This window comes from Panthera pardus, unplaced genomic scaffold, assembly GCF_024362965.1.
Source record: "Panthera pardus isolate Hobbes unplaced genomic scaffold, ASM2436296v1 HiC_scaffold_10, whole genome shotgun sequence".
Lineage (NCBI taxonomy): Eukaryota > Metazoa > Chordata > Mammalia > Carnivora > Felidae > Panthera > Panthera pardus.
In genome coordinates this window covers 78,333,580-78,360,260 of record NW_026526655.1, presented here as the reverse complement: position 1 = coordinate 78,360,260, position 26,681 = coordinate 78,333,580, and the positions used below count along the sequence as shown (strand labels likewise).

Here is a 26,681-nt window from a genome sequence, read left to right as displayed (position 1 = left end):
AAAGGAGGGAACTGCAGATAGGAATGAACTGATGGGAGTTCTTTACTAAGGATCAGACCTATTTGGGGAAGGTGGTGTAGCGCAGAAGGAAAAATCATTAAAATAGGAGCCAAAATGTTCCCTTGCCACGGAGTGTTTACCCTTGCTTCTGACAGGTGACCCGCTGGCACACTTTTCACTGTGAGGAATGATTTGTGCATTTGTGATTTGTAGTTCCCTCCCCACTGGCTCCTCCTACCCTCTGCAGAATGACTTATTAAAAATCTGTCCAGTCTGTCTCCCCATATGTTTCTCATTTTATGTTTTTTTTTTTTTTCCCCAAATACACACTCATGCTCAGAATCATGAGAAACAAGTCAATGGGCTATTTACTGAATTGTAAGCCTCTCTCTTATGCACTAAGGCACCTTTTTATCGGTTGATCTCAAGCATTATGTATATAAGGATTCCTCCAGAGATTTTGAGAGATATGGATTCCTGGGCTGGAATCCCACAGTCCCTGAGACAGTACCACGGGGCTGGAGCCTAGGAATAGGCACATTGGGTATTAATTCTCCAGCGACTCTTGGAGAAATGTTGTTGTCGTTCTCTTTCACCTTCATCTTCAGTCCTAAGTGTAGGAAGTACTCAAGTGTCTGAAAGCAAGGGCGAAACCACTGAATTAATTTGTCTGGAAACGCCATTGTATTTGAAGCACAGTTGTTTGGAAATTGAGTGAACATATCACGTGGTATTTCCCTTTATTTAGCTGAAATTATTTGTATTATTTCTGTCTTGGATGTTGTGGGAAGTCAGTGATGAATATGCTCATTCTTTAGCAGTCTGTGTTTTACTAAGCCAAAAGTTTTTTTTTTTTTTTTTTTTTTTTAAACCTTAACGCATGGGAGGTTTTTTGGGGGGGGGGAAGAAAACTTTGCAATTTTGATTTTTAATGAACAGGAGACAGTGTGAAAACTATCCAGTCACTGAGCTTCTTGGGGAAAAAAATACAGTGCCGGTATATAAATAGGGGGTTTTTGTTTTTGTTTTGTATGAGCTTCTTGGGAAGAAAATATAGTGTTGGTATAGAAGGTTTTTTGTTTTTTTTTTTTTAAGGATTTGCCTTAAGGCAAGTTGGAAGACTATAAGAAAAAAATGGTAGAATTAGTGAAAAGATCCAATTGTAGCTATTTTTAAATGAAATATGACATATGAGAAACTTTTGAACAAATGAGAATTTAGAGTTCATGAATTGATATTTTTTGTGATGTTTTCTTCTAAGAGAAGCCTAGTTATTAGCTTACTATTATAATTATTAACAAAACATGCATATAGTATGCAAGGTACAGAGTTAACTCATCAGTCGTTTTGGCTGCTAGACCTGCTGATTCACTGCATCATTGATTACAGAGTCACAGGCCTGCAGGATTAAGAGAATATTTGGCATTTACTGGTCCCAGCCTGGTCTTTGAGTTTCTGCTATTAAGGTTTTCAAAAACAGAAATCAAGTATTAAAATTTTTATTTCTTGCTTAGCTCCAAATAGACATTCAAACCTTAATTTGTTCGGCATGTAGTTGCCCTTTAAGTGAAGGTGGCTGTATAATTATCCTAATTGGAGTACTTTTGAGAATGAAAGAAGATGCTTTTCATAATGATGCCAGGACATCAGGCATTTAGAATAATAACTTTATCCTAAATCACCAAGGTCTGTCCAATGGTTTTGAAACTCTGTAGTTAGCCTGAAAGCTTTCTTTAGAAATTACAAGGCAAAAGATTTATTTAGACTGAAGTTTATTCATCAAGGTGGCTAGGATGCTAGCCATTATGTGACACTTGGTTTATACATGGAACCTCCAGGGAAATCTTTTCTTGTTTCTTTTTTTTTTTTTTTTTTAAAGATAAAATTTCATTTGTTTACTTGAAAAATACACCTGTTTTTCTCAAACAGCCTCCTCTGATTCTTTAATTACTCCTGTATGGCTGAAGATGAAAGGTTAAAATTGTTTGTAAAGGTCCTTTTGTTTTAGAACATGTCCAGAAACCAGTAGGATCGGGGGTGATGGGTGGGCAAGGTGCACATATAATCTAGCTGAGAGGTTTCCGTACTTTTCTCCATTGGTAGTGCCCTTAGAATCTCAGTCGTTTTACATGGTGGCCTGAGGCCAAAAGGAATATCTAACTGCTCTAGTTAAATTTTCATGTGCAAACAACTTAAGTATTTACATCCTAATAACTTGGTGGCTATTTGAGAAAAACACTATATGTAAATGAAAGAACAATACTTCCATTGTATTCTTTAAAAGAAATCACAATTATATGTAAATATGTGTGCACCTGTTGGGCCCTGCATGCATTCTCAGACTTTGCATTCAGATGGAATACCACCAGCCTCATTTCCTGTTTGATTTTCACCTCTTACTCTACCGTAGCAACTGCTGAAAAATCACCTTTGCAAAAGTAAGCTTTCCTGGAAAGGAATGTAATGTGACTTAGTGTAAAAACAGTGAAGTCCTTCAGGGTAGGGGTTTGGGTGGTATCAGTAGACTTAGAGTTTCTGTTGTTTCCTTCAGAAATGTAAAGTAATTCTACACTTTACCTGTGAGTTCACTGTAGTATGTTGGGATGCCTTGGCACTCTGTTTGGGAACCACAAACGTAGATGTTTGTTAAGTTCATCCTTTGGCCTATTGCTAAATATGCGTTGTATTTATAGGACAGAAAATCTTAGGTAACTATGTGTTTGAGAGTCTCAAAGGAACTATGTTGTAGAAGTTGAGATGCTCCTTTCACCCCTTCCCCTTCTTGAGGTGGTTGTATTGGATTCTGGTACTCAGTAGCTAAAGTTTATTGAAGCCTTACTATGTCACGAGCTCAATGCAGGACATTGCAGTGTTCACTCCCTTATTTTTAGTGGCCTTACTGTATAAAGCCTCTTTTATCAGGCTCGTCTGGAAATCCTCCTGGAGTAGCTTGTGGCCTCCTTTTAGGTGAGGAAAATGAAGTTCAAAAAGTTAAGTGACTTGTTAGTGAACCTACATACAGCAAGTAGTTGTAGTTCTATGATATAAACTCAAGTTGTTGTTTCTACTCTGAAGACTAGAATTTTGGTCCCCAGCCACCGACTTTGCTGGAGACCCCACACCACCATCTTTGTGTCTCCCGTAAAAGAGGTACGTGTTTCACGGTGACCCTGCTTTGCTTTTCAAGGAGGTTCCTTTTGTCCTCATTTTCAGGTGAAGGTAATGAGACTCAGAGAAATTTAGTTACTTGCCAAAATGAACGGCTAGTAACTGGAATTTGAGCCCAGGCCTCGGTGATTCCAACCACAGAGCTTATCATTGTAGTTTATAGGGATGACCAGAAGACCTTGTAAAATCCTGGCGTTCTTTGAGAGTCATTTAAAAAAGATTGTTATGATAATATAGCTTTTGTGTTAATGTATTTTGATAAATCCCATTCATTTGAAAATCATGCATGGTATGTGTGGCACCTCTTTATTAAACAGTGTCTCCATTGCCCAATCATGTGTAATAACAGAGAGTATATTGTGCTTACCATTTATAAATATATGTATAGAAGAGAGAAGGGGGGAATGAATGGGCCTGTTTGTCAGCGGGCCAGCTGCCCCACATGGAACATTGCCGCAGTTCTAAGCCAAGACCCCCGAGATAGGGAAGTGTGTGGGGGACTGGATTTCAGGATCAGGTTTTAAAGATTCATTTAAGAAGTAGAGTAAATACTGGGGCGCCTGGGTGGCTCAGTCGGTTGAGCGGCCGACTTCGGCTCAGGTCATGATCTCATGGTCTGCGGGTTCGATCGGGCTCTGTGCTGACAGCTCAGAGCCTGGAGCCTGCTTCGGATTCTGTGTCTCCCTCTCTCTCTGACCCTCCCCCATTCATGCTGTGTCTCTCTTTGTCTCAAAAATAAATAAACGTTAAAAAAAAATTAAAAAAAAAAAAAGAGTAAGTACTAGATAGTAAGTACTAGGTAGTTTAAGGAGAAAACTTTAATATTCAACAGTGGTTCATTTATATGTGGATTTGAATTACTCTCTAGAACAAGATGGTTCCAAATCAGGGGCACACTTGAAGATGGCAAACTCTTTGGATGGAGGTTACTGGATAAATTGTATTGCATAATCCCTCAGGTCCTTAGGACTTGAACTTAAGGTTTCATATGCAGTAGGATAAATGGATTCATGTGAGTTGGGTTTGGTGTATTTCTTGAGTGAGGAGAGTGGAGTTGTTTAAGGATACAGAGATTAAATGGACACTTTTTGTGTTTTGGCGTTTTCCCCAAAACTTAGAGCTCTCTCGGAGAAGCATAACACTGCTTTGTAGGAAACAGAAAAGTGTTTACATCCAGAACATACTGAGTGGGTGTACTGAGTTCAGCAGCTCAGGGTCATGTCCCCCAGGCCTACTGTTGTGGTTTAGTCAGCTGGGAAGCACAGGGAATCCATATAGTTAGATTCCATATCCCCTTCTCCCAGCCATTTGCCCATCTTGCTCTTGTTTGCCTGCTTTGTTGCTCCTTTTCCCTGTATACAGCTATGTCTAACACTTAAGATTGAATGTAGTGCACACCCTGGGGCCTGCTTTCCAGAAATTTGTTGTCTGTAAACGGAGGTGTTTGCTTTCCCTTGAAGGTGCTTTGTTGTTTTTGCTTTGCTTGGTATATTTGCAGACCATTCATCCTCATTTTAGACTGAGACCAGATCGTACGCTTAGGGGACACCTTATACCTAGAACACATCGCTGTAGTGTGAGACTGTAAAACCAGGAATAGTTCACATGACGTGGAATATGAACCTTAATATTCTCCTAGAGAGAAACAACAAAGGTCGAAAACCTCTGCCCTGAAAAAGGGATATCTCTTACCAAGGTGTCCGAGGGTTCATGTTTCTACTACATGATTTAGTTCAGTTGTTTAGTAAGTCATGTTATTTAATGTCATTGTTTTGTATTGCATGTAAAAAAAAAAAAAAAAAAATCTTAGTTACCACGTATCAAACACCAGAAGGTTTCATTTTGCTGGTATTGTATTGGTATTTACTTAAACCAGGAATGTGTATTAAGTGTCTTACCTGTCTGTATATGTTGTAAATATTGTGGAAGAGATCAAAGTATGTCAGGGAGCTTTCCCTCACGTGAGTGAAACAGCCTACGCATGTAAAATGGTGGGGCAACACACATGATCGTTTGGTCCCCAACACAAGTGCTTTGGGAGATGATTTATAACAAAGGCAACTCTAAGCATCATATATGGATGACCCAGGCTCTAGATGGAGTTGTAGATTTTGGTGGAGGGGGATAGTAGGAGGGGCAAATATGGTATGAGCTGGAGGATGAGGGAATGTCATTCTGAACCTTTTAAATGTACCTAATTATTAAAAATTTTTTTAACTGGTGGAGGGGGATAGTAGGATGGGCAAATATGGTATGAGCTGGAGGATGAGGGAATGTCATTCTGAACCTTTTAAATGTACCTAATTATTAAAAATTTTTTTAACATTTATTTATTTTTGAGAGACAGTGCAAGACAGAGCATGAGCAGGGGAGGGGCAAAGAGAGAGGGGAGACACAGAATCTGAAGCAGGCTCTAGGCTGTGAGCTGTCAGCACAGAGCCTGATGCGGGGCTCGAACCCACGGACCATGAGATCATGACCTGAGCCAAAGTCAGATGCCTAACTGACTGAGCCACCCAGGCACCCCTAAATGCTTTTTTAAAATTTTAGATGATTGAAATAGGCATTGTTAATAATATTTAATAACTACCTGAAAATATATGTTGGCTATATTAGGGCTCTTGTGACCCTAATAATTTGTTTAAAAGAATACAGATCCAGCAATTGCACTATTAGGTATTTACCCAAAGAAAATAAAAATACGGATTTGCAGGGGTACTTGCACCCCAATATTTATGGCAGCATTACCAACAATAGCCAAACTATGGAGAGAGCCCAAATGTCCATTGACTGATGAATGGATAAAGATGATGTGGGGTGTGTGTGTGTGTGTGTGTGTGTGTATGTGTGTAAAAGGTAATATTACTCAGCCATCAAAAAGAATGAAATCTTGCCATTTGCAATGACATGGATGAAACTAGACTTTATTATGCTAAGTGAAATAAATCAATCGGAGAAAGAAAGGGAAAGCGGGGAGGGGACAGGAGAAGAGATGGTAACAAACCACAAGAGACCCTTAATGATGGAGAACAAACCACGGAGGGAGGTGGGTGAGAGATGGGCTAGATGAGTGATGGATACTAAGGAGGGCGCTTATTTTGATGAGCATTGGTTGATGTATATACGCGATGAATCACTGAATTCTATTCCTGAAACCAGGATCGCACTGTATGTTAACTAAAATTTAAATAAAAAATAGGAAAAACAGCAAACTAATAAAAAAGAATACAAAAGACATAGTGGGGGGTATATCTTTATCAAAATATAGCTTGTGTGACTGAGCTGATTTAGCACATAATTATTGTGCACCACCTGAATGTTGGGGCACCTTACGAGGGGCTATAAAGAGGACTTCCCTCTGGGGACTCTGCAGTGTGGTAAGGACAGAAAGATAAATCAGTAAAAGAGAATAAGACCAGTGGTCCCTCAAGAGTTTGAGGTTGGTCAATATTTTTTTTTTTTTTTTGGTTGTTGAATAATTTTATTCTCAATGTCAGTTATTTTGGGAATTTTTCAGTTTTTGTGACATCTTAAGCAGTTAAGTGCTTTAAAAAAATTAAATATAAAAGTGTCACATTAAACCCATGTGTGAACTAACTTGATGGTTGTTTGTTACCACAAAAATACCAGAGGCTCAAAATAGGATTTTTTTCTTAATTTAAAATCAGAAAAATATTTTAGCAATAAGGGCATTCAAATATAATGCAAAACAATAAAATAAAGGGTATTTTTGCACACATATTATTTTAATTATGTATTAAAGTCTTCAAGGTTTTATGTTCTTTTTCAACTTGATAGGTTTGTTTTTGTTTTTTGTTTTTTGTTTTTTGTTTTTTTTTTTTACAGGTTTTTAAAACTAACTGATAGTAAGAGGTACCTCATTTGGTGCTTTTTTATACCAGGATGTTATATACATAGAGACAGAAGTTGACTTGATGTTTTTTCCCCCACAACTGTGTAGACAAAAGGTTAAGCAATAGACTAATTGGAGAGAAAACCGGGAGCAGAGCCATGAAGACATGTTGCGTGTCAGAAGGGTGCCATCCAAGGACTCTGTCTTCCTGCCTGGCTTGGCTGGGCCTGTCTGTAGATGCTGTGGGTCTCCTGGCACAAAGTTCATCAAGATTGATAAGCGTATGTGCAGTGAAAGCTAGGGTTTGCCATTGTCGGTGTGTTTGTATGGGTAGTGTAGAGTTTTATTTCATACCATGTCTTCATATGAACTAGTAGGTTTATTTTTAGATTTTTCAGTAATTTAATCTTAGGATATTGCCTCGTTCCCCAAGGTTTTCCATTTCCTACTATAATTAAGTTCTGGCTTTTATCAATTTGAAACACAGCATATGAAATGGAAATCATGCCCTTCCTGACCATTGGCAGTGGGAAGCAGATATGAAAATTTTGGAATTTGTTGTGGAAAGAGGAAAGCCATACATTGGGGGAGCGAAAGCATTGTCAGCCAAAGTATTAGTTTTCTGTTGTTTCTGTAACAAATTACTATGAATTTAGTCACTTAAAACAACTCAGTTTATATTATGGTTGTGAAGGTTAGAAGTCTGACAAGGGTGTTAGTGAAAACCTAGTCCTTCAGCAGGGCTCCATTTCTAGAAGGTCTAGGGGAGAATCCATTTCTTTGCCTCTATCAGCGTCTAGAGGCTGCCTGCTCTCCTTGGTTTGTGGCCTCTTTCTTCCATCTTCAAAGCCAGCCTTGGCTGGTGAAGTTCTCACATTGTGTCACTCTGATTTTTTCCCTCTGACTCTCTCCTGCCTTATTCATCTGTTTTTTTTTTCTTTAAACTATTTTTTCTTACTGTGCTAAAATATCCATAACATGAAGCTTATCATTTTAATCATTTTTAAAAATATTTATTCATTTACTTAGAGGGACAGAGAGAGCAGGGAAGGGGCAGAGAGAGAGAGGGAGAGGGAGAGAATCCCAAGCAGGCTCTGCACTATCAGCATGAGGCCTGACATGGGGCTTGATCCCACGAACCATGAGATCATCACCTGAGCCAAAACCAAGAGTCGGGTGTTTAACCGACTGAGCCACACACATGCCCCTCATTTTAACCATTTTTAAATGTATAATTCCAGTAGCAATAAGAAAATTCACAATGTCATATGATCACCACTACCTTTTTCCAAAATTCTTTATCACCTCATATATCTGTGCCTATTAGGCAATATTCCCCATTCTGCATTTCCCCCAGCCATGTAACTTCTAATCTATTTTTGTCTTTATGGTTTAGCCTTTTCTAGATATTTCATATGGGTAGAGTCAGATATTTGCCCTTAAGTGACCTCTTTCACCCAAGCATGTTTTCAAGGTTCAACCATGTTATAGTGTGTATCAGAACTTCATTTGTTTTTATGGCTGAATAATATTGTTGTATGTATATAACAAATATTGTTTATCCATTCACATTTTGATGGACATTTGCATTGTCTCTAATTTCGGCTTTTGTAAATTACGCTGTCATAAATCCTGGTGTACAGGTATCTGGTTAGTCTGTTTTTGATTCTTTTGAGTATATAACTAGGAGTGAAATTGTGGGATCAGCCATTAATTCTGTTTAAATTTTTTGAGAATTACCACAATGTTTCCATGGTGGCTGCACTATTTTACATTTCCAACAGCGATGTACAAAGATTCAAATTTCTCTACATCATCAACAACAAATATTTTCCATTTTAAAAATTCTTTTTCTACTGTAAAGACTTGTGATTACATTGGTTGATTTAGGTGGTATAGGATAATCTCCCAACCTCAACATCCTTTTTTTTTTTTTTTTTTTTAAGTTATCTATTTTTGAGAAAGTGCGTGCGCATGCAAGTGGGGGAAGGGCAGAGAGCAAGAATCCCAAGCAGGCTCTGCACTGGCACCACGGAGCCTGATGTAGGGATTAAGCTCACAAACTGTGAGATCATGACCTGAGCTAAAGTCGTCAAGAGTTGGTTGCTGAACAAACTGAGCCACCCAGGCGTTGCCCCGCCCATCTCAACATTTAAAAAAACAACTTTTTTAAAATGTTTATTTATTTTTGAGAGAGAGAGAGAGAGAGAGAGAGAGAGAGAGCATGAGTAGTGGAGGGGCAGAGGGAGAGAGAGGAAGACACAGAATCAGAAGCTAGCTCTAGGCTCTGAGCTGTCAGCACAGAGCCCGATGCAGGACCTGAACTCACAACCTGTGAGATTGTGACCTGAGCTTAACTCAGACGCTTAACTAACTGAGCCACCCAGGTGCCCCCCCCCCCCCCCGCCCCCCCGCCCCATCTCAACATTCTTAACTTAGTCACCTCTAAGATAACCTCTTAATATGTAAGGAAACATTCATAGGTTCTTGGGATTAGCTTGAGGACATCTTTGGGAGCCATTATTCTGCCTATGACAGCAAGTCTGTCCTAGAAAGTCACAGCTGTGTACAAATGAGGAGCTATAGATTTCAGGCTGTAGTTTTTGGTCCTGGTTGTGGTAGAAATCTTCATTTTTAAGTCAACAGCATAATTTTTCACATGTTGTCTCAGAAGGTGTGATGTTAGTGGAACGTAAACTTGAAATTATTTTCTTCCTTTGATGATACTCATCCTAAGATTGAAGAATTTGAGCCAGTAAGTTGGGCTAACCATGAATATGGAACCAGGTTCAGTAGTCTTTTCCAGAGTAATTGGGAAGGGGAGAAGGAGACTAACAATGACCCTAATGATCTGAGAAGGGAAATCAAGGCATGTTGTTGGGAAAGTGTTGGGAGAGAATGAGGCCAGGGCATCAGAGGAATTGGACAGGGTGAAAAAATAAGCTTGTTTCATGTCAGTAGGTGATAGAGATCACATTCTTAGGGCTTGATTGTAGTGGAATCTGGCTATCTAATGTGTTATAATTAGAGCTTGGTGTCTGTAATTCTCAAAATGTTTTTACTCTGAAGAATCATATGTCATAGAAAGTTAACAACTTATCAGTGGAATATGAACCCTTTCTCTGGATTTTGATCCACTTTGGTCTGTGCCAGAAATCCCAGCACTTGAACACATTTGCCCTTATGTTGTCAAGTGGTTGCCCATGAAGTAATTTTTTAGCATCTTAAGTGTGGCCTCTTGTGTGACTCCCCCATCCCAGTATGCGAGTTTGTGCAGGTAGACATAGCTCTTGGCACAGTAGTTGGCGGACAATTGGTAAAGAACTGTTTGAATTCGAGAATATGTCTGGGACCTATCAGGCCTCAGGCTTCTAATGACAGATATGATGTTTGAAAGAAGTTGAGTATTGCTTTCCATTATTCCCTTCAAATTTGAATATGACTAGAATCTGTATTTCAGGAGTTGGCATGAAGGCCAGAGAGGAGGGATGTGTGATTTTGTTGGTATCTGTTGGGTATTGAATCACTTAAGCTGCAAAGTAGTAGTAGATAGGTGGCCTATAGGAAAACTTGGCTTAGACTACTATAGTTCTGCCTTTCTATTCTGTAGGTAAGATGGGCTTTCCCACCTAGCTTTACCCATGTTGATGATAATGGCCTTGCAATTAAATAGAAACACTATAAATATATATACGTGTGTGTGTGTATAACAATACTTGTTTATTCCCATTTGCAAAGGGCAGTGAAAGTGTGACTAATTTAAAGCACTAGACAATTTACATGAGGATTTGGGAAGTTTTTTGTGTTAGTGTTTACTGGTAAAAACAGAATTTTCTAGAGATTCGTAATTTTGCAAATAAAATGAGTTGTTCTGTGAATACAAAGCCCTGAGTCAAGGAGGAATGATGGAGACAATGGCAAGTGCTGGTACTTATTATGATAGAAAACCTGTGTAGTTGGGATATGACAGAGGCTTACGAAAGCAGAATAATTATTCAAGCATTGTAGTCATATTCCTTAAACTGCCGATGATAATAAGAGTAACACTATCTAATATATATTGAGTACTTAGCATGTACAGGATTTTTTGCTAAATACTTGACCTGCATTATGTGATTTACTTTTCTAGAATATACACGTATGTGTGTTCACACACACACACACACACAGTAGATGTAAGTGGGCCTCCTTTCATGATAATGGAAAAAGAGAAGCAGTCACAGAGCACCTGGGAGGTGGCTCAGTAGGTCAAGCATCCGAGTCTTGATTTTGGCTCAGGTCATGATTGCATAGTCATGGGATCGAGCCCCAAGTTGGGCTCTGCGATGAGTATGGAGCCTGCTTGAGGTTCTCTCTCTCCCTCTGCCCTTCTCCCACATGTACACACACACTCTCACTCTCTCTAAAATTAAAAAACAGTAATAGTCCTATTGGCCTGGATTCCAGGTTCTAGTATTGATAATAACCACTTACATGAATGTGGACCTTGCCTTTAGTTTTTTGAGAGTGTGTGGTTACCTATAAGAGACAGAATAGGACTAAAATACTACAAGCTTCCCTTCTAGCCCCATACTTACTATAAAAATGCTGTGGAAGAGTTATTTGTACTTAGTTCAGTCCTTAGAAGAAAGCCTTCCAAGAAAACAGGTGTAACTAAAATCATGAATGGGAGGTTAGAGGTAGGTCTCATTGTCCCAGTTCCCCAGAAAGGACTGCTTTCTAGTCACATTTTATTTTGAAGATGAAATTAGATGAGGGAGCAGGCTGATTTCTCCTGTTGTAGGCTTTTCTGGCTGCAGCAAATGATATTAATACCCTCAGTGATTAAATACAAATAAAGTGGCAGTGAAAGATGTCTGACTGATGATTCCTTGTGGAGACTGTTGGGCTGACTGCCTGAGTCCTGTGCCAGGAAAGATGCTGAATGTATTTTAGCAACATTCTCTAGGCTAGGAGGATGCTGAAATTTACGGTGTCAGGTAGCTGCTTGGAACTGGAAGGAAATGGTTTGGAGGTTGGCTGAGTAGAGGTGCCGGCCGAGTGTTGAATTTGCAGCCTCCCTCTGCTGCCCTAAGGTGTTGCAGTTTTAAAGTGAACTCATGGGACAATTGGTACATTACTTAGTGATGCACAGAGAAACCCTTTATCTTGAGGACCCCAAAGGCTTGCTTTTCCTAGATATTTCTTGGGCTGATGGATTCTCACTGCCTATCAAGTAAAGTTGAAATTCTATGCTCTCATGTCGAGGACCTGGCCTTTCTAACTCACACTATCCCCTCCTTACCCTCTGGTTTATTCTGTATAGTGCACAGTCCTCTGCCTTTTCCTACATTTGTATGTCTGGTCACTCTCTCCCTTCACCTAAAGTAGTGAGAATAATAAGATCTAACCTATTTAGTGTCTTCCATGTATACTTTGTGCTATATGTGTTATCCAACTTAATTTTTCTCAGACTCTATGAGGCAGGTAGTTCATTATTACCGTTGTCACCATGGCTTCTCGTGGTGATCACCACTAATCTTCAGGGAATTGAGGTTCCGTTTAAGTAATGTACCCAAGATTACAGTATTAACGAGTAGTGCAGTTAAGATGACGACCCAGGTGGCCCATCTCCAGAGGCCAAATATTAAAAACCATATTATGCCATAAAATGCCCTTCTTTACTGCCCTCCTCACACATCTAAGCCCAGTCATTTTCCTTTAACAAAACGACAAAAAGTATCAAATCATATGAAAAAGGTTTGATTATATTATGTAACCAGTTCTGTTTTGTATTAGTGTTCTCATCTTGCCTTGTGCTTCTCTGAAGCCCGAGTTTACCTCATATTTGTATCTTGACCTTTGTTTTTTTTTTTCTTTTTAAATTTTTTTTAACGTTTTATTTCTTTTTGAGACAGAGAGAGACAGAGCATGAATGGGGGAGGGGCAGAGACAGAGGGAGACACAGAATCAGAAGCAGGCTCCAGGCTCTGAGCAATCAGCCCAGAGCCCGACGCGGGGCTCTAACTCACGGACCGCGAGATCGTGACCTGAGCTGAAGTCGGATGCTTAACCGACTGAGCCACCCAGGCACCCCGACCTTTGTTTGGTTTTTATTGGGGCTTATTAAGTGTTTCCTGAGTTGCTAGAGTACCTGGCTACCTGTAGATTTGACCAACTAACCCTTTTGGGGGATTCTAGCTCATGTTTTTTAAAGATATTGAAGACATGTTAAAATACCAGTATTTTGGAATGTCTGGGTGGCTCAGTCAGTTAAGTGTCTGACTTGAGGCCGTGATCTCACAGTTTGTGGGTTCAAGCCCCACATCAGGCTCTGCACTGACAGTGCGGAGCCTGCTTGAGATTCTCTTATCTCTCCCCTCTCTCTGCCCCTCCCTGACTTGCACTCTCTCTCTCAAAATAAATAAAAAAATCCTAGTATATGCTCGAAAATATTAATAGCTTAAATAATGTGCATTTTCATCTTAACTTTATATGTTTATGATCAAGTCTCTGGATATTCAAGTAGAATTCTTGGATTGTTTCGTTGAGACAGGTCATGATATAGAAACACTTAAGTGTCATGGGAAGGGGGTGATCATACAGACATACTCTTCTGAGTCCTGGCTTTGTCACCTATCTCCTGCAGGGAAGAGTTACTTAATCTCCTTGTCCTTCAGTTTTCTTCTGTGTTAAGTGGAGAAGATAATACCTACTTGTCAGGATTATAAAGCAGATTAAATTGGCTAATGCATGCAGAGAGCCAGAGTGCCTGAGAGACCATCAGTAAATGGTACATCTTGTTGTTTTTAACCCTCAGCTTTGATTCTGACCTTCTATTTTAAATGACAGTTACTGGCTTCTTCAATTCGTGACTTTCATTTTCATTTGCTTTTGATTCAAATTGTGTGGCCTATGATCACCAATAATAAGTGGTAGAGTCACAGTTATAATCGAGCCAGTACAACTCCAGAGCCCAACTAATAAATCTCTGCCCCATACTGTCTCCTTCGATCCCAGTCCAGCCTGTGCTGCCCAGTCATTTATGGCAATCCATCCCAATTCCTGCCTGTTTTTTTTTTTTTTGGAGGAAAAGGTAATGGTTCTGGGGATGGGGAAATGAGTTACTTGCATATAGAGCTTCAGTTTTGTAAGATGAAAGAGTTCTAGAGATCAGCACTAAATATAGTTCATACCTCTGAACTGTGGTTGGAATGTGGTTGGAAGGGCAAATTTTATATTAGGTGTATGTATGTTTTTACTGAAAATTAAAAAAAAATAATTGTTCCTTCTTTTCAGTTCCCCTGAAACTTCTGTACCTTTTATTGCTTAAGAACGCCTGAGCTGTTTCTCTTGTGACATGCTTTTCCTTGCCTCCATAGGAGACACTGCTTGTGAAGTCCATGTTCCTTTGTTTTTCTCTATGCAGGTGGTTATGGAATAAAAGAGCTTCTGTTTTTGAATCTGGTGACTTAATACTTGAAAGTTTTAATTTAGAGATTATGAGAACAAAGGTGTATTATGGTTACATAAGATGTATTTGATAGGGCTCACTTTCACTACTGTGTGTCTGCATATCACTGTGGGTTTCTCAACATGAGCCTCAAGGATATCAGGGAAAAAGAAGGATGTTGTGCAAGTTTTTCAGTGTTCCTATGAACCTAAGATAAGAGCTGATGTCAGAAAGTTATATTCCTAGGACATGGGTTTATTAGGTTCAGAATGATTTGGGTACCTTCATTCTGTCTGTAAGTATGACTTCAGATGTATAGACTGTCATAGACTCTTTTTAACCATAATTAATGTCTCCATCGTTATTTTCCTTTGATTTCTCAAAAGGTTTTAAGATGTAAAGCCCACTTAAAAATAATATAAAATAGCAGAGTTAAGCAGAAAACCAGAATATAGACGATAAATGTAACTACAACTTGCGGTAGATAAATTGTTACAGTAGATGTTGATCTGAATTTACTGGCAATAAAAACAAAACAAAATGAAGTTCCGGTCCCATGATTTATTATGTGTGGCAGAAGAATGCCTACAACATGATTTTTCTTTTTAGGGAATTGTCACCAGAGTTGACCTTGAAGATTTTTTTCCCCATGAATTCTTGTTTGTAGGATAATTACTAATGAGTAATAGACATTATCATTGAGGTTTTATAATGAACAGAAGCACTCTTTAGTGTATAGACTTTAATAGCTGAAGCATAAATCCTCTGTCAGGGAAGATATTTTCAGACTGAACGGTATTACTGAGTTAGGTTGCATTTCATTTATTTAGCAACCTGCCTAGTGCTTACTATTTGCTATATTTTGTGCTAGACACTGGGGATTAATGGGAGAAATTGTCCTTGAAGCACTTAGTCCAGTGGGGAATTGAGGTGGGCAAACAGATTATTATAGTGTGCGAATTGCTGTAATGGAGACATGTGTACCAGGCCGTTGGAGCCCAAGAGGGTATGTCGTCTTGGAATTGTTGGGGGAAGGTTCTGATGATACATGGTATTTGAGCTGATTCTTAAAAGTTTGCATGGTTGAAAGGAAGGAAAGCGACATGTCCGTACAGAAAAATGTTCTTGGATGCTCTAATTTATTTTAGCTAGGAACTTGTATGATTGAGAAATAATTAACAGCCACTAAACTTTTCAACTCAAATATCATATGTCTTCAGTGGATGCTTGGCATGTACTTGAGTGCAGCAACTTCATGATTAAAATCTCTTCTATTCCTAGAGTGCAAATATTCTGGCCCATGGTCAAAGCCCAGTAAATACTGGATGGATAGATGGATGAAAGGAAGAAGAGAATCCTATGTCACAGATAACACAAAGTATGGATGAGGTAGAGTTGTCCAAACATTTAGCTTGAACTATAGAGTCCTGCCTTGTGCAATGCAAAAGTAATGAGATCGTTCTAAAAAAGTTTTAAGGGCAGTTATTACCAGCTGATCACAACATCCTTGGACTCTAGCCAGGCCTCTGTGGAGTGTCTGCTTTTGAATAGAGCTGCTGCTACTTGGTCCCTGTAGAATTATTAAGATGTGCACTGTATGCCTCAGCAGTTCTGAGGACTGACCCGTGGAAGAGGTTATTTCAGATGCATGGTGAATGATTACCAAGTGCAGTACTGGTTTTGATGTGTTGACGCTGAGCATCTTTTCCAGATAGTAACTAGTCAGCAAGCTCAAAAACACTTATCATGACTCTTCTCATTCAGAAAGATGTAGACCTTTTTCTCGACCTTCAGAATCATGTGTTTACTTGTTGCCTGACTGTTCTTCAGGATGTGTCAGAGCTATATCAGACCTAAAAGGGGTCACTTAGAAGTCTTCTTCTTCACCACTTCCTCTAGACCTGTGCTGCCTTTTATGGTATGCTCCTTTCATTAAATGGACAGACCATTCATCTGGTGACTCAGGGTAGAAGCATAATATTAATTTGTGACATCTTCCCTTAGCCTTTATATCTAATCAAACAATTGCAGTTAATATTTTTGACATCTATCCACCTTACTTCATTTGAGTCATTGGCCTTGTCCAAGCCACAATCATACCTTTGAACTGTTGGTCTCTGCTTCCACTTTGGCTGTTTCTAATCAGTTCTCCACATACACATAGGATCGTCACTGTGAAACGTAACGCGCTTATATCGTCTTATGCTTATGAGTCTTCAATGGTTTGCTGTTGTACTGTAGATAAAATAAAAGGTATTTATCCTGGCCTACGTGGCTGGGCATGATACACTCTTAACTTGGCTCTCCAGCTTTATCTTCCCCTCATTCCCTCTCTTACTCTGTCTCCACTCACAATGACTGTCTTTTGGCTTTTTGATGTGCCAAGCTGCTTCCTGACTTAGTGTCTTTTCCCCATTTCCTCTCCCCAGTATGCTGTTGTCCACTCTTGACCTGGCTCAGTCCTTCTCATTTTTTGTTAAATTAATTGTTATTTTTCCTGAGGGGTCTTTTCAGATGGACCATTCTAAAGTGTCCTATGATAATCTCTGTCAAGACTTAACAGAGTTTAAGAAGATGAGTTCGTTTCATTTGTATCTCCCCCACCATGTTATGATGCTTGGTGGGGACCATATCTGTTTGGTTCCCCAGTGCACCATGCAATACAGAGCTTGCGTAAGGCTGATGCTTCAGAAACATTTGTTGAATGAAAGACTGTTCCATTAAAACAAAAGTTGATTTAGATAGAAAGGCAATAACAGGCACCATCTAACTCCCATAGCAGTGTTTGCAAATTGATTCTACTTGAGTGTCTGGTAGAGTACTAACAGAAAGTCAGTTATTACCGTGTTGCCTTGCTGAAAAGAAAAGGTGCATTTTTAGTGTTTATTTTTGGGAGCCTGACAGACTCAATTTAGGTTTTGTGGTGCTCATGTAAAGCTGTACAACTAGGAGCAAGTTAACCAAGTTCTCTGAGGTCTACTTTCCCATACATAAATTGGGGAAATTTATGTCTCATGAGCTTGTTGCAAAGATTTGTATGAGCTTATGTGAAGTGCTTCATACAGTGCCTGACACCTTGGAGGAGTTCAGGCCTTCTTTTTCTTATCCCCTTTATATCTCAAGAGATTAATAAGGACTCAGAAAAACTCATTTAACTTACCTCATAATCTTACTGTTTTTATTTAATGCATAATTACACCCAAGAGTATTAATGTGGGGGTCAAAATCAGTTTAGGGGGAAATAATCCATCTCTAGGGTACAAATAAGCAATGAAGGACTGGTTATTTAATGGTCAATAACATTGGTTCCCCTCAGAAAGGTAGACATGGAATTCTTCTTTGTCTTGTCCCAAGGGTGGTTCTTTAACCTTGTAAAGCTGTAATTACGCATAAATACAAGTAGTTATTTTTCTTTCTAGTTCAAGGAGATATTCTATGGAGATAGGTGATAGGAAAACATTTCCCCACTTTAGATATTTCTATGGAGAAGCCTTGGCAATACCATTGCAAACTTTGAAATCCAAAACTCTTCTGTATATGTTACCAGCTTTGGGGGCAATTGAAAATTGTAGTATTCTGTTGGATTGGACTCAAATTAGTAGGTGGTCTACATCTACCATTTCCTTAGGCATCCCACTCTGGATGCCAAATTGAGCTTAAAGGAAAATGCTTGACTTATATCTTCAAAATTATAAAAGTTAATTCTCTATCATTAAGTCAGAGTAACTCACCCATCCTTGCCTCTATTAAATGTATTCCACTGAATGATATGAGACCGTAACTGTGGCACGTTGAATTGCTTCTCTATAGGCCATATTTTTCAGAGAGCTAGGGGCTCTAGCATTAAAAGTTGAAGACCTTTGGATGTGTCTACTCAAATACTGACCCAGGCAAGGATCTGCATTGTTAATTTAGGGATACGTATGATTTAGAGCATTGTTATGAGGGGATACATAGACAGTTAAGACGTAAAACATTAATTGACTACTTAGCTCAATTTAGAGCATGGAAACTTTAGGGAGGCCAAAGGAGCGGATATGAATTCCTTCTGGAGCTCTCTCACTCTGCCCTGTTCTGTGGCCAAAGATCTCACCTCAGACCCAAGCCAAGTATCTTGAAAAGGTTTGTAATTGGTCATTTGGGATATTGGACTAAAAATATGTGAATGTGGGCGCAAATCCATGACCAACACTGCAAGAGGTGTGCTGTATTGACAGAAGGAGGTCTGTATGAGTTCCGATGTCTAGACATCTCCTTGAGCTCGTGGTCAGTGTCTCACTGCAAACCCAGCTTCATAACCAATATAGCTAACCCGAGAATCATGGTTGCTAATGTTAACACACGTCCTGAAGGAGTACATTCATCTCCCAGAGGTAACAAAAGCCACTCGCACGGTTTTCAGTTTTTTCTTTCTTTCTTTCTTTTTTTCTTTTTTAACGTGCTCTTTTACTTAAAATAATCTATGAAAGTAAACATTGGTGTTGTCTGTCAATGGTTCTGGTCATTGAGTTGTTTTTTTTGTGTTTGCCTTTTTTTTTTTTGGTGTTTTCTGTTGTGTGTCGGGTGGGGCTGCGGCGCTTTAAAAGGAAATTGGGGTCATATGTTCTCAATGACCGAGGAGAGTGGGAGCATACTATTAAATGAAGACATAATGCATTATTTTTGGTGAAATGCAAGTCTGATAGTTGAAAGCAGACCACCTCAGATCTCCTAGCATAGGACTTCAGGGATTCTCTAGTCCATTAAACTGATTTGATGTTTAAATGACTTCTGTAGGTGTTTTGGTTTAATTAGATGCTGGGAATTGTGTAGAAGTCCTGAAAGACCCACTATTGTATTCTTTGGTCTGCCTGTGAGTTAGCCACCCATTAGCAGCCTGCTGTGGAATGTGACCTATCTCTTTCCTTTTCTTTTTACAGAATGCTATGAACCTACCCCCTGACAAAGCCAGGTTACTGCGGCAGTACGATAATGAGAAAAAGTGGGAGCTGATTTGTGATCAGGTAAGACACAGTGATGCTTTTATCAAGAAACAATAAAAGAAGAAAAATCAATTTCCTCTCTAAATACTGTAGATTGTTTCTATGATATGCATGGATTTCTGTTTTGTGACTCGTTGCCTTCATATTTCTTATGACCAAAGGTAAAGCTAGGTGCCTTTCTTTTCCTTTTTCTTTTTCTTTCTCTTCCTCTTTTTCTTTTTCCTTTTTCCTTTTTCCTTTCCTTATTTATTTTTATTATTTTTGAGAGAGAGAGAGGGAGGGAGGGAGAATCCCATGCAGGCTCCACTCTGTTAGGGTAGAGCTGGAAGTGGGCTTTGTGCTCACCCAAAGTGGGGCTCCAGCTCACAAACCTTGAGATGATGACATGAGCCGAAGTCGGATGTATGACCAACTTAGCCACTCAGGCGCCCCAGTAGATTTTCTTCCTAAGAGCTTTGTATTTAATTTTCAAAGCAGTCGTATGCATTCATATCCCTATTTGACAGATGGGGAAAACAGAGGAAAAAAAAATCATTGCTGAAGGTGACCTAGCTGTTTAATGGTAAAATGGCCTAGGTGGTCTGATTCTGGAAAACATGCAGATTCAGGGAGTTGTATGCTTACCCACTGCTCTTGGCTCCCTTCCTCACAAAGTGCTCAAGTATATGAATGAGCTACTGAGCAATAAATAAAAACCACAGGTTGTATCTGTTTCTCTGGCTTGCAGTTTGATAGGCTTTCCTGAGAGAGGGGGGTGGCGGTGGGGAGAGAGAGAGAGAAAGAGAGAGAGAGGAAGGCAGGCAGGTGGTTGTAACTTAGGTACCAAGCCTTGCCTGCCCACATTATCACTATGGTGAACTGCTATGTTAGATTAACCATCAGTAATTTAGAAAATTGTAGCAGCAGAAAGCTTTTAGTCACATATGGGTAACCCATTGGTGTGTCACACACCTAAACATCATTTCTCCTGTTTATATTTGTGAGGAGAAAGGTAAAAACTATGAGCTTAAAGCATTCACATTGTAAATGTCAGATATCGATGTTTATTGGTGGAATGTTTGTCTTGTTATCTACATGGACCATGTCAGATATTTATATTTGGTACCTAACCTATATCTATCTATGTTACCTAACCTCGTGGCCTCTCAAAATGTATTTGCTTTTAAAATTCCATTTGTATGGTGGGGTGCCAGGCTGGCTTAGTCAGTAGAGCATGCAACTCTTGATCTCAGGGTTATGAGTTCAAGTCCCATGTTGGGTGTAGAGATTACTTAAAAATAAAATGTAAAAAAAAAATTCCATTTGTATGAAATGTCCTGAATAGAAAAATCCATAGAGAAAATAGACTACTGATTGTCATGAACTGGAAGGGAGAAGGGAGTGGCTATTCATGGGTGCGCAATTGTTTCTGTGTTTTCTGTTTTTGTTTTGTTTGGGTGTGATGGAAATGACACCAAGTTACTTGGTGGCGGGAATTATATTGTGGTGATAGTTGGATTGCCTTGCAAATAGAGTAAAATTGTACACCTCTTTAAGAGTGTGCATTTTATGGTGTATGAGTTATATCTCAAATAAAAATATATTTGCTTTTGCAACAATCAAAGATAGGCTAAAAAGAGGGGAGGAGAATTTAAGAGAAATAACAATGTGTGTGTGGATCTTTTTGGGTCTTGATAAGAACAAACTAACTATAAAAAGACTTTTTTAAAGAAAATTGGAGAGTTTCTCCAAAGAAATTAGCGGATGATTCTAAGAAATTGTTGACTTGGTTAGGTTTGATTTTGGCATTGTGGTTGTATAAAGAATCTATCTTTATTTTTAAAGAAATGTGCCCTGATGTAGGAATGGAATATGACTGGAATATGGATATAAAATACTTCAGCAAAGGAAAACAAAAAAGGATTAAAATAAGGAAATGTGGGAAATTCTTGATGATTGTTCAGTCATGGTGTTGGGATATGTTGGGGTCTATTAAACTCTCAACTTGCGTGTATATTTGAAAATTTACAACATAAAATTAAAAAGTAAAGTATTTGTTTACATAATCTTCATTTTTTCCTCAGTTGTAAAATGTAGTTAATGCTAACATTTTAAAGGAGGCAGCTCATTCGGTTAGGCATCTGATTCTTGATTTCAGCTCAGGTTGTGAGATCGAGCCCTGAATTGGGCTCTGTGCTGAGTGTGGAGCCTGCTTGGGATTGTCTTCCTCTGTCCCTCTCCTATGTGCATGCTTGCTCTTCCTCTCTCTCTCTCAAAAGTAAAAATAAATTTAAAAAAATTGGGAGAAAAAAGGGGGGGACACCTGGCTGTCTCAGTCAACAAGAGCATGAGACTCTTAATTTCAGGGTCCTGAGTTCAAGCCCCACATTGAGTCCCACAACTAATATTTTGAAATTATTTTGAAGATTGGAGGCAATATATGTACAATATGTACATATATGGGCTAACATTTGCCACACTGTAGGTGCTTCATGAATGGTGTTGCTGCTTCTGCTGCCTCTGAGGGGCCCAGATATTAAATACTGGTACCATTATTATTTTTTGTAATCAACTTGTCTTCAAAAGATTCAAGGAAATTTACTGTATCGAATCTATCATCCTATATTACCTAAATATGCTTGATGGTTTGCATGCATGTTGTTTGGTGCTATCAGCAAAAGCCATAGCTATAGATTTTCAGTCCAGGAAAATACCACGGCAAACCTTGTGTCTTATTTGTGAAGTCTTAAAACAGTGGCTGTAGTGTGTTGTCATTGATATCTGGCACGTATACTTTGTCCCCAAACACTATATGGAATCCAAATACGAATTTTATTTCTTTGTGAGCAAATAGTACAGATACATTATTATCATAAGATACCTGTTATAGGCAAAGTGTGCAGGGTGTACAAAGTGAAATGGGAGTATTACAGACATTTTATTCCAAAAGAAGTATGTGACCAAGAATATTGGAGGGCTAATGGAGAAGTTATTTCACGTTTCAGTTCCATGAAAAATTGTCACGTGGACAATATGAGTCATGGAACTGGTCATGTTTCTCCTTTTTTTTTTTTTTTTTTTCTTTCCTTTGCTGCTGGATTGCTCAGAGCCAAATTTGTGTCCTGCCCTTACCAAGTACACGTACCTTAGTGTTAAGCTTTTTGTTCACCAGCCTCATGCGTGGCTTCATCTAATGTTTTCTGGCCACATTATCCCTCCACACTGATTTCTTCCCTTAAAAACAACCTTGTAAGGAGTCCTAAACTTTCATAAGTTATCTTTTTGAACAAGATGAACGTAAAATATGATGGGATTACTGGTGAACAAAAATTATATTGCTGTTGATTGCAAAGTTTCTACATGCTGTGGACATTGAGCAAATTGGTGCATTGAATATAATGTTTTTCTCTGAAGAAGCAAATAGGAAGGGTCCAGATAAAATACTTTATCATGATTTGGCCTAGGAAAGACCATCAAATTGGATATAATTCATCAACCTTTTTATACTTTCCTAGTTGTGTTAGTCTGTCACTTTGTTTTCTGTGTTGAAATATGCCCCCCCCCACCCCACCCCCAACCAAGAATGAGTTACTCAAGGGCATGGGCCTTGCATCATTTATTTGTGTATCTCTAGTACCGTGCTTAGTGCCTGAAGCATAATCACTGCTTACTGAAAGTATGCTGAGTGAAAGAAAGAATAGCTAAATGATATGTTTGAGAGACGGTGGAGAAGAAAGAGGAGGTGGAAGAGAGAAGGTTGGTGGGAGAGGTGGCCTAGAATAATGGTTTGCTGTTTCTTTTTACCCTTTGCACCTTCCTCTCCCTGTTCGTGTAATCTGCTTGTGATAAATGAAACTAAACATCACTGCCCAATTCTAAGAGCTCCTTAGAAGTGGGAAGGGTGCCTGCCCTAGATCTGAAGGAGTCTGTATGGGCATTTCTGCAAGGACACTCTGTGTCCACCTACCCATGGTCAGCTGGAAGTCCAGTTCTTTGCCTAATTCTAGGAGCAAAATAAACATTTTAAAAAAATGTGTATTCGTTTATTTTTGAGAGAGAGAGAGAATGTTCATGCATGTACACAAGCAGGGGAGGGGCAGAGAGACAGGGAGACAGGATTCAAAGCAGGCTCTATGCTGTCAGCATGCAGAGCCTGACTCAGGGCTCGAACTCGGGAACTGTGACATCATGACCTGAGCTGAAGTTGGCTTAACTGACTGAGCCACCCAGGTGCCACCAAAATAAACATTTTTCAAAATAAACATTTTTAAATCCCCAAAGCTGTGTGTGGTAACAGTGTTCTGGTGGTGTCCCATAGTCCTTTCCTAGATGACTCCATAAATATAAAGTTGACCTGAACTTCTAGCGGGTCTCAGCGGTTAAAGTAGCTTAAGAGAACTGTCTAACTCTGGTCCGGTGGGGCTACGGAAGCCAAAGGAAGAGAGACTTCCTTGCTGGATTTTGGGTAGTGTGAAGCGCATTCCAGAGAACGTATTTCTCTGTTGGAGTAAGTGGGCAGGGTTCCCATGAGGGCTTCAATTTGAGGACACTGAGGCACGTTTTTGATAGCTTGAGGTGACCATGTGAGAATAAAAAGCCAGAAATGTTAGGTTGCTCTGACAACTGCAGATGAAAACCCAGAAGCTGCGTAGCAATGAGGGAGCTCTTTCAGTGGGCTCTACACCTACGAGGAGAGAAATCCCCTTGCTCTCGTTCCTGCCTCAGTTTTCAATGCTCCCTCAATGCAGACCCTGACTGTACTGTTTGGGACTTGGGGTCCTGGCTACTTTCCAAAGCTTAGAGTAAAGGCTGCATTTCAGGAACTTTAGGATCTCAGATGAACCCAAGACTTTCAGGTCATTGTGCCTGGAAGAGTTGGTAGAAGGGTTGCATTTATTTCAAGCCATTTTTTTTTTTTTTTTTCTACTGGAAAAGTTAGCATACACTTGTCCAAACAAAAGTATCTGTATTGGAGCATATGAAGTAAAGTGAAAAGACCTTTTGCTTTTCCCACCTGTTCTCGAATCAGTGATGAAACTGAGGTTTAAGAGCATTAAAATGACAAGGCCAACCCCAAGGCCTCCCTGGGCTCATTAGTGACATGAGAACACCGATTTCCAAACTCCAGCCATGAGTCCTTTGAATTAGTCCCTTTTACACTAGGGACCCAGACACGGTTCATGGAAGTGAAACTTGCACTTAGGTAAGTAGCTCCTGTGACCTGTCAGGGGATTTTCTTGGAGGAGTGGGGCTTAGTTCCTAAATGTGCCTCTGCTTAGTGATTAAGTGGAAGTGGTTAGTCAAGAATTCAGGACGTTGCAGATGACTAATGCTGATGGGTGTAGATTCCATGAATGTGTAATGCAGTCCTGAAATGTTAGCGGTGCCACACCTGGGCTTGGTTAGAAACTTGCCCTGTGGCTTTGCCGGTGTCGGTGGCATGATGTGTGAGTTATGGGGGTGGTTTGGCATGGCTCGACCTTGCCCCCTAATGGCTGGCGCTTGTTTTGCATGGTAGCCTTAGTGAGAGATGGGGGTCTCCCCCTTCCTTCACTTGTATGGGATGATATGAGAGAAGGAGGTTAAAACCAACAAAAACAAAGGTGAGAGTGAAGAGGTGGCAGGAAATTATACCCACTTAGAGTCAGCTTCCTGTGTTAAGTACTTCAGGGAGGTTGGATTTCAGCCCTCAGGGCTTGGCAGGCAGCCTGATCAGGAAAGGGGAAAGCCCTGCTGCCACTCAGCCGGAGCAGAGCGGAGTCAGGCCAGTGGCACTGAGATATCCACTACAGCAAGAGTTGCTTTTTTGTCTTTTTTCAGCACAGCTGACCGACGTCATTTGAATATATTTAGTCATGAAGAATACAATTGTTTTTAAACCTTCCATTTGTATTTCCTAATACTGTTTCTTTCAGGAGACAAGAAAGTTACTCATTGGATAACTTGTATTGGTAGTTAAGCCAATTTGCTGCTAGAATATGATTTACTAAAAAATTAGAGAGCAATATATTGCTGATTTTTTTTTTTTTTTTTTTTTTTAACGTTCATGTTGTTGTAAGCTAGCTAGAGCTCTTGTCTGCCAGGTAAGCAAATATTACTAGATATGGATAAGTTAATTACTGTGGACCATCAGATTCTAGGTGATAAGGGCTTGTCCTTGGAGTGAGGGGTGATAAATGAATAGTAACATTGGTAGGAACAAGTTATATAGCCCATTTGAGTGTTGATGGCTGCCATGGTAGTCCTTTGAGCAAGCCTATGGATGGTGTATAGACAGTGAGAAAGGAAGGGAAAGATAGTGATGTAGCAGTAGCCTTCTTGCTCTACTGTCCCTGCTCCTTGCTCCCAGACTCCAGACTTCATCTGCCCTCAGCCCCTATCCCCAAGTTCCAGGCTTTGATTCTACATTTAGCCACACTAACTTCATTGTGGCTTTACCAGCTGTTGGGTTTAGCAGACAGCCATTTCTCCACCCGCTGCCCCTAATTCAGTCATCTGCCTAGCTGATGTTTTTACTATATTTAATATTGTTTGACGTTAAAATTGTTTGAATTTTTACCATATTTCCCTAACTGGAATGTTGAAATGCTATCTAATTTTAAATCATGACTAGGTTTTTGCAATCTGTGCAATCCTTTTAAAATTCTCTTTCAAACCCTTAGTTGTCTGTTGTCATTTTGATATGTGGCCTTCCTCCTCGATGTGATCTTTGTTTTGGCTCTGCAGTAGTGGATTTTTTGTTTGGTATTTTGTTTTGTAGTTTTATCTTGTTAGAAAATACAGTGTGCATCTTATAAAAGTGAGAATTTTCTCTTACAGCCAATAACGTCACAAATAAAATGAATAATTCCTTAAGACTCTGTATTGCCCAGTTCGTATTTCCCAATTTTCTGTAATGTTCTCTTCATATGGTTTGTTCATATGAGGATCTAGTTCCACATCGATCACACGTTCCATCTGGCTATGCTTGAAATCTCCTTGAATCTAGAACGTGATGCCCTATAGTGAAGAAACGAGGCAAGCTGTCTTGTAGAGTGTTTTGTTTCCTGCACTTACCCAACTGTTTCTTAGAGACGCCTGAACTCCTGAATTTTCTGTTAACCAGAAGTTAGATGTAAAGGCATGATAGGTTGATGCTGAACATCTTTTTCTAGAACATCATAGGAGACAAATGATGTCTCATCATTAGATAGTACTGGTCTGTCCTATAATTTTCTTTTTTCCCTTGAGCCTAAAGGAATCTGTGGTATGTTGCTTTCACATGGTA

At 39.5% G+C, this 26,681-nt stretch overlaps 1 protein-coding gene across 1 annotated transcript in view; it reads left to right on the top strand.

The window, feature by feature from the left end:
* FMNL2 (formin like 2) overlaps nt 1-26,681 on the top strand; it is a 310,958-nt gene that overhangs the window by 161,259 nt on the left and 123,018 nt on the right. The window contains 1 exon segment of the mRNA XM_053908723.1: nt 19,373-19,456. Within this exon segment, the coding sequence (XP_053764698.1) occupies nt 19,373-19,456 (84 nt within the window).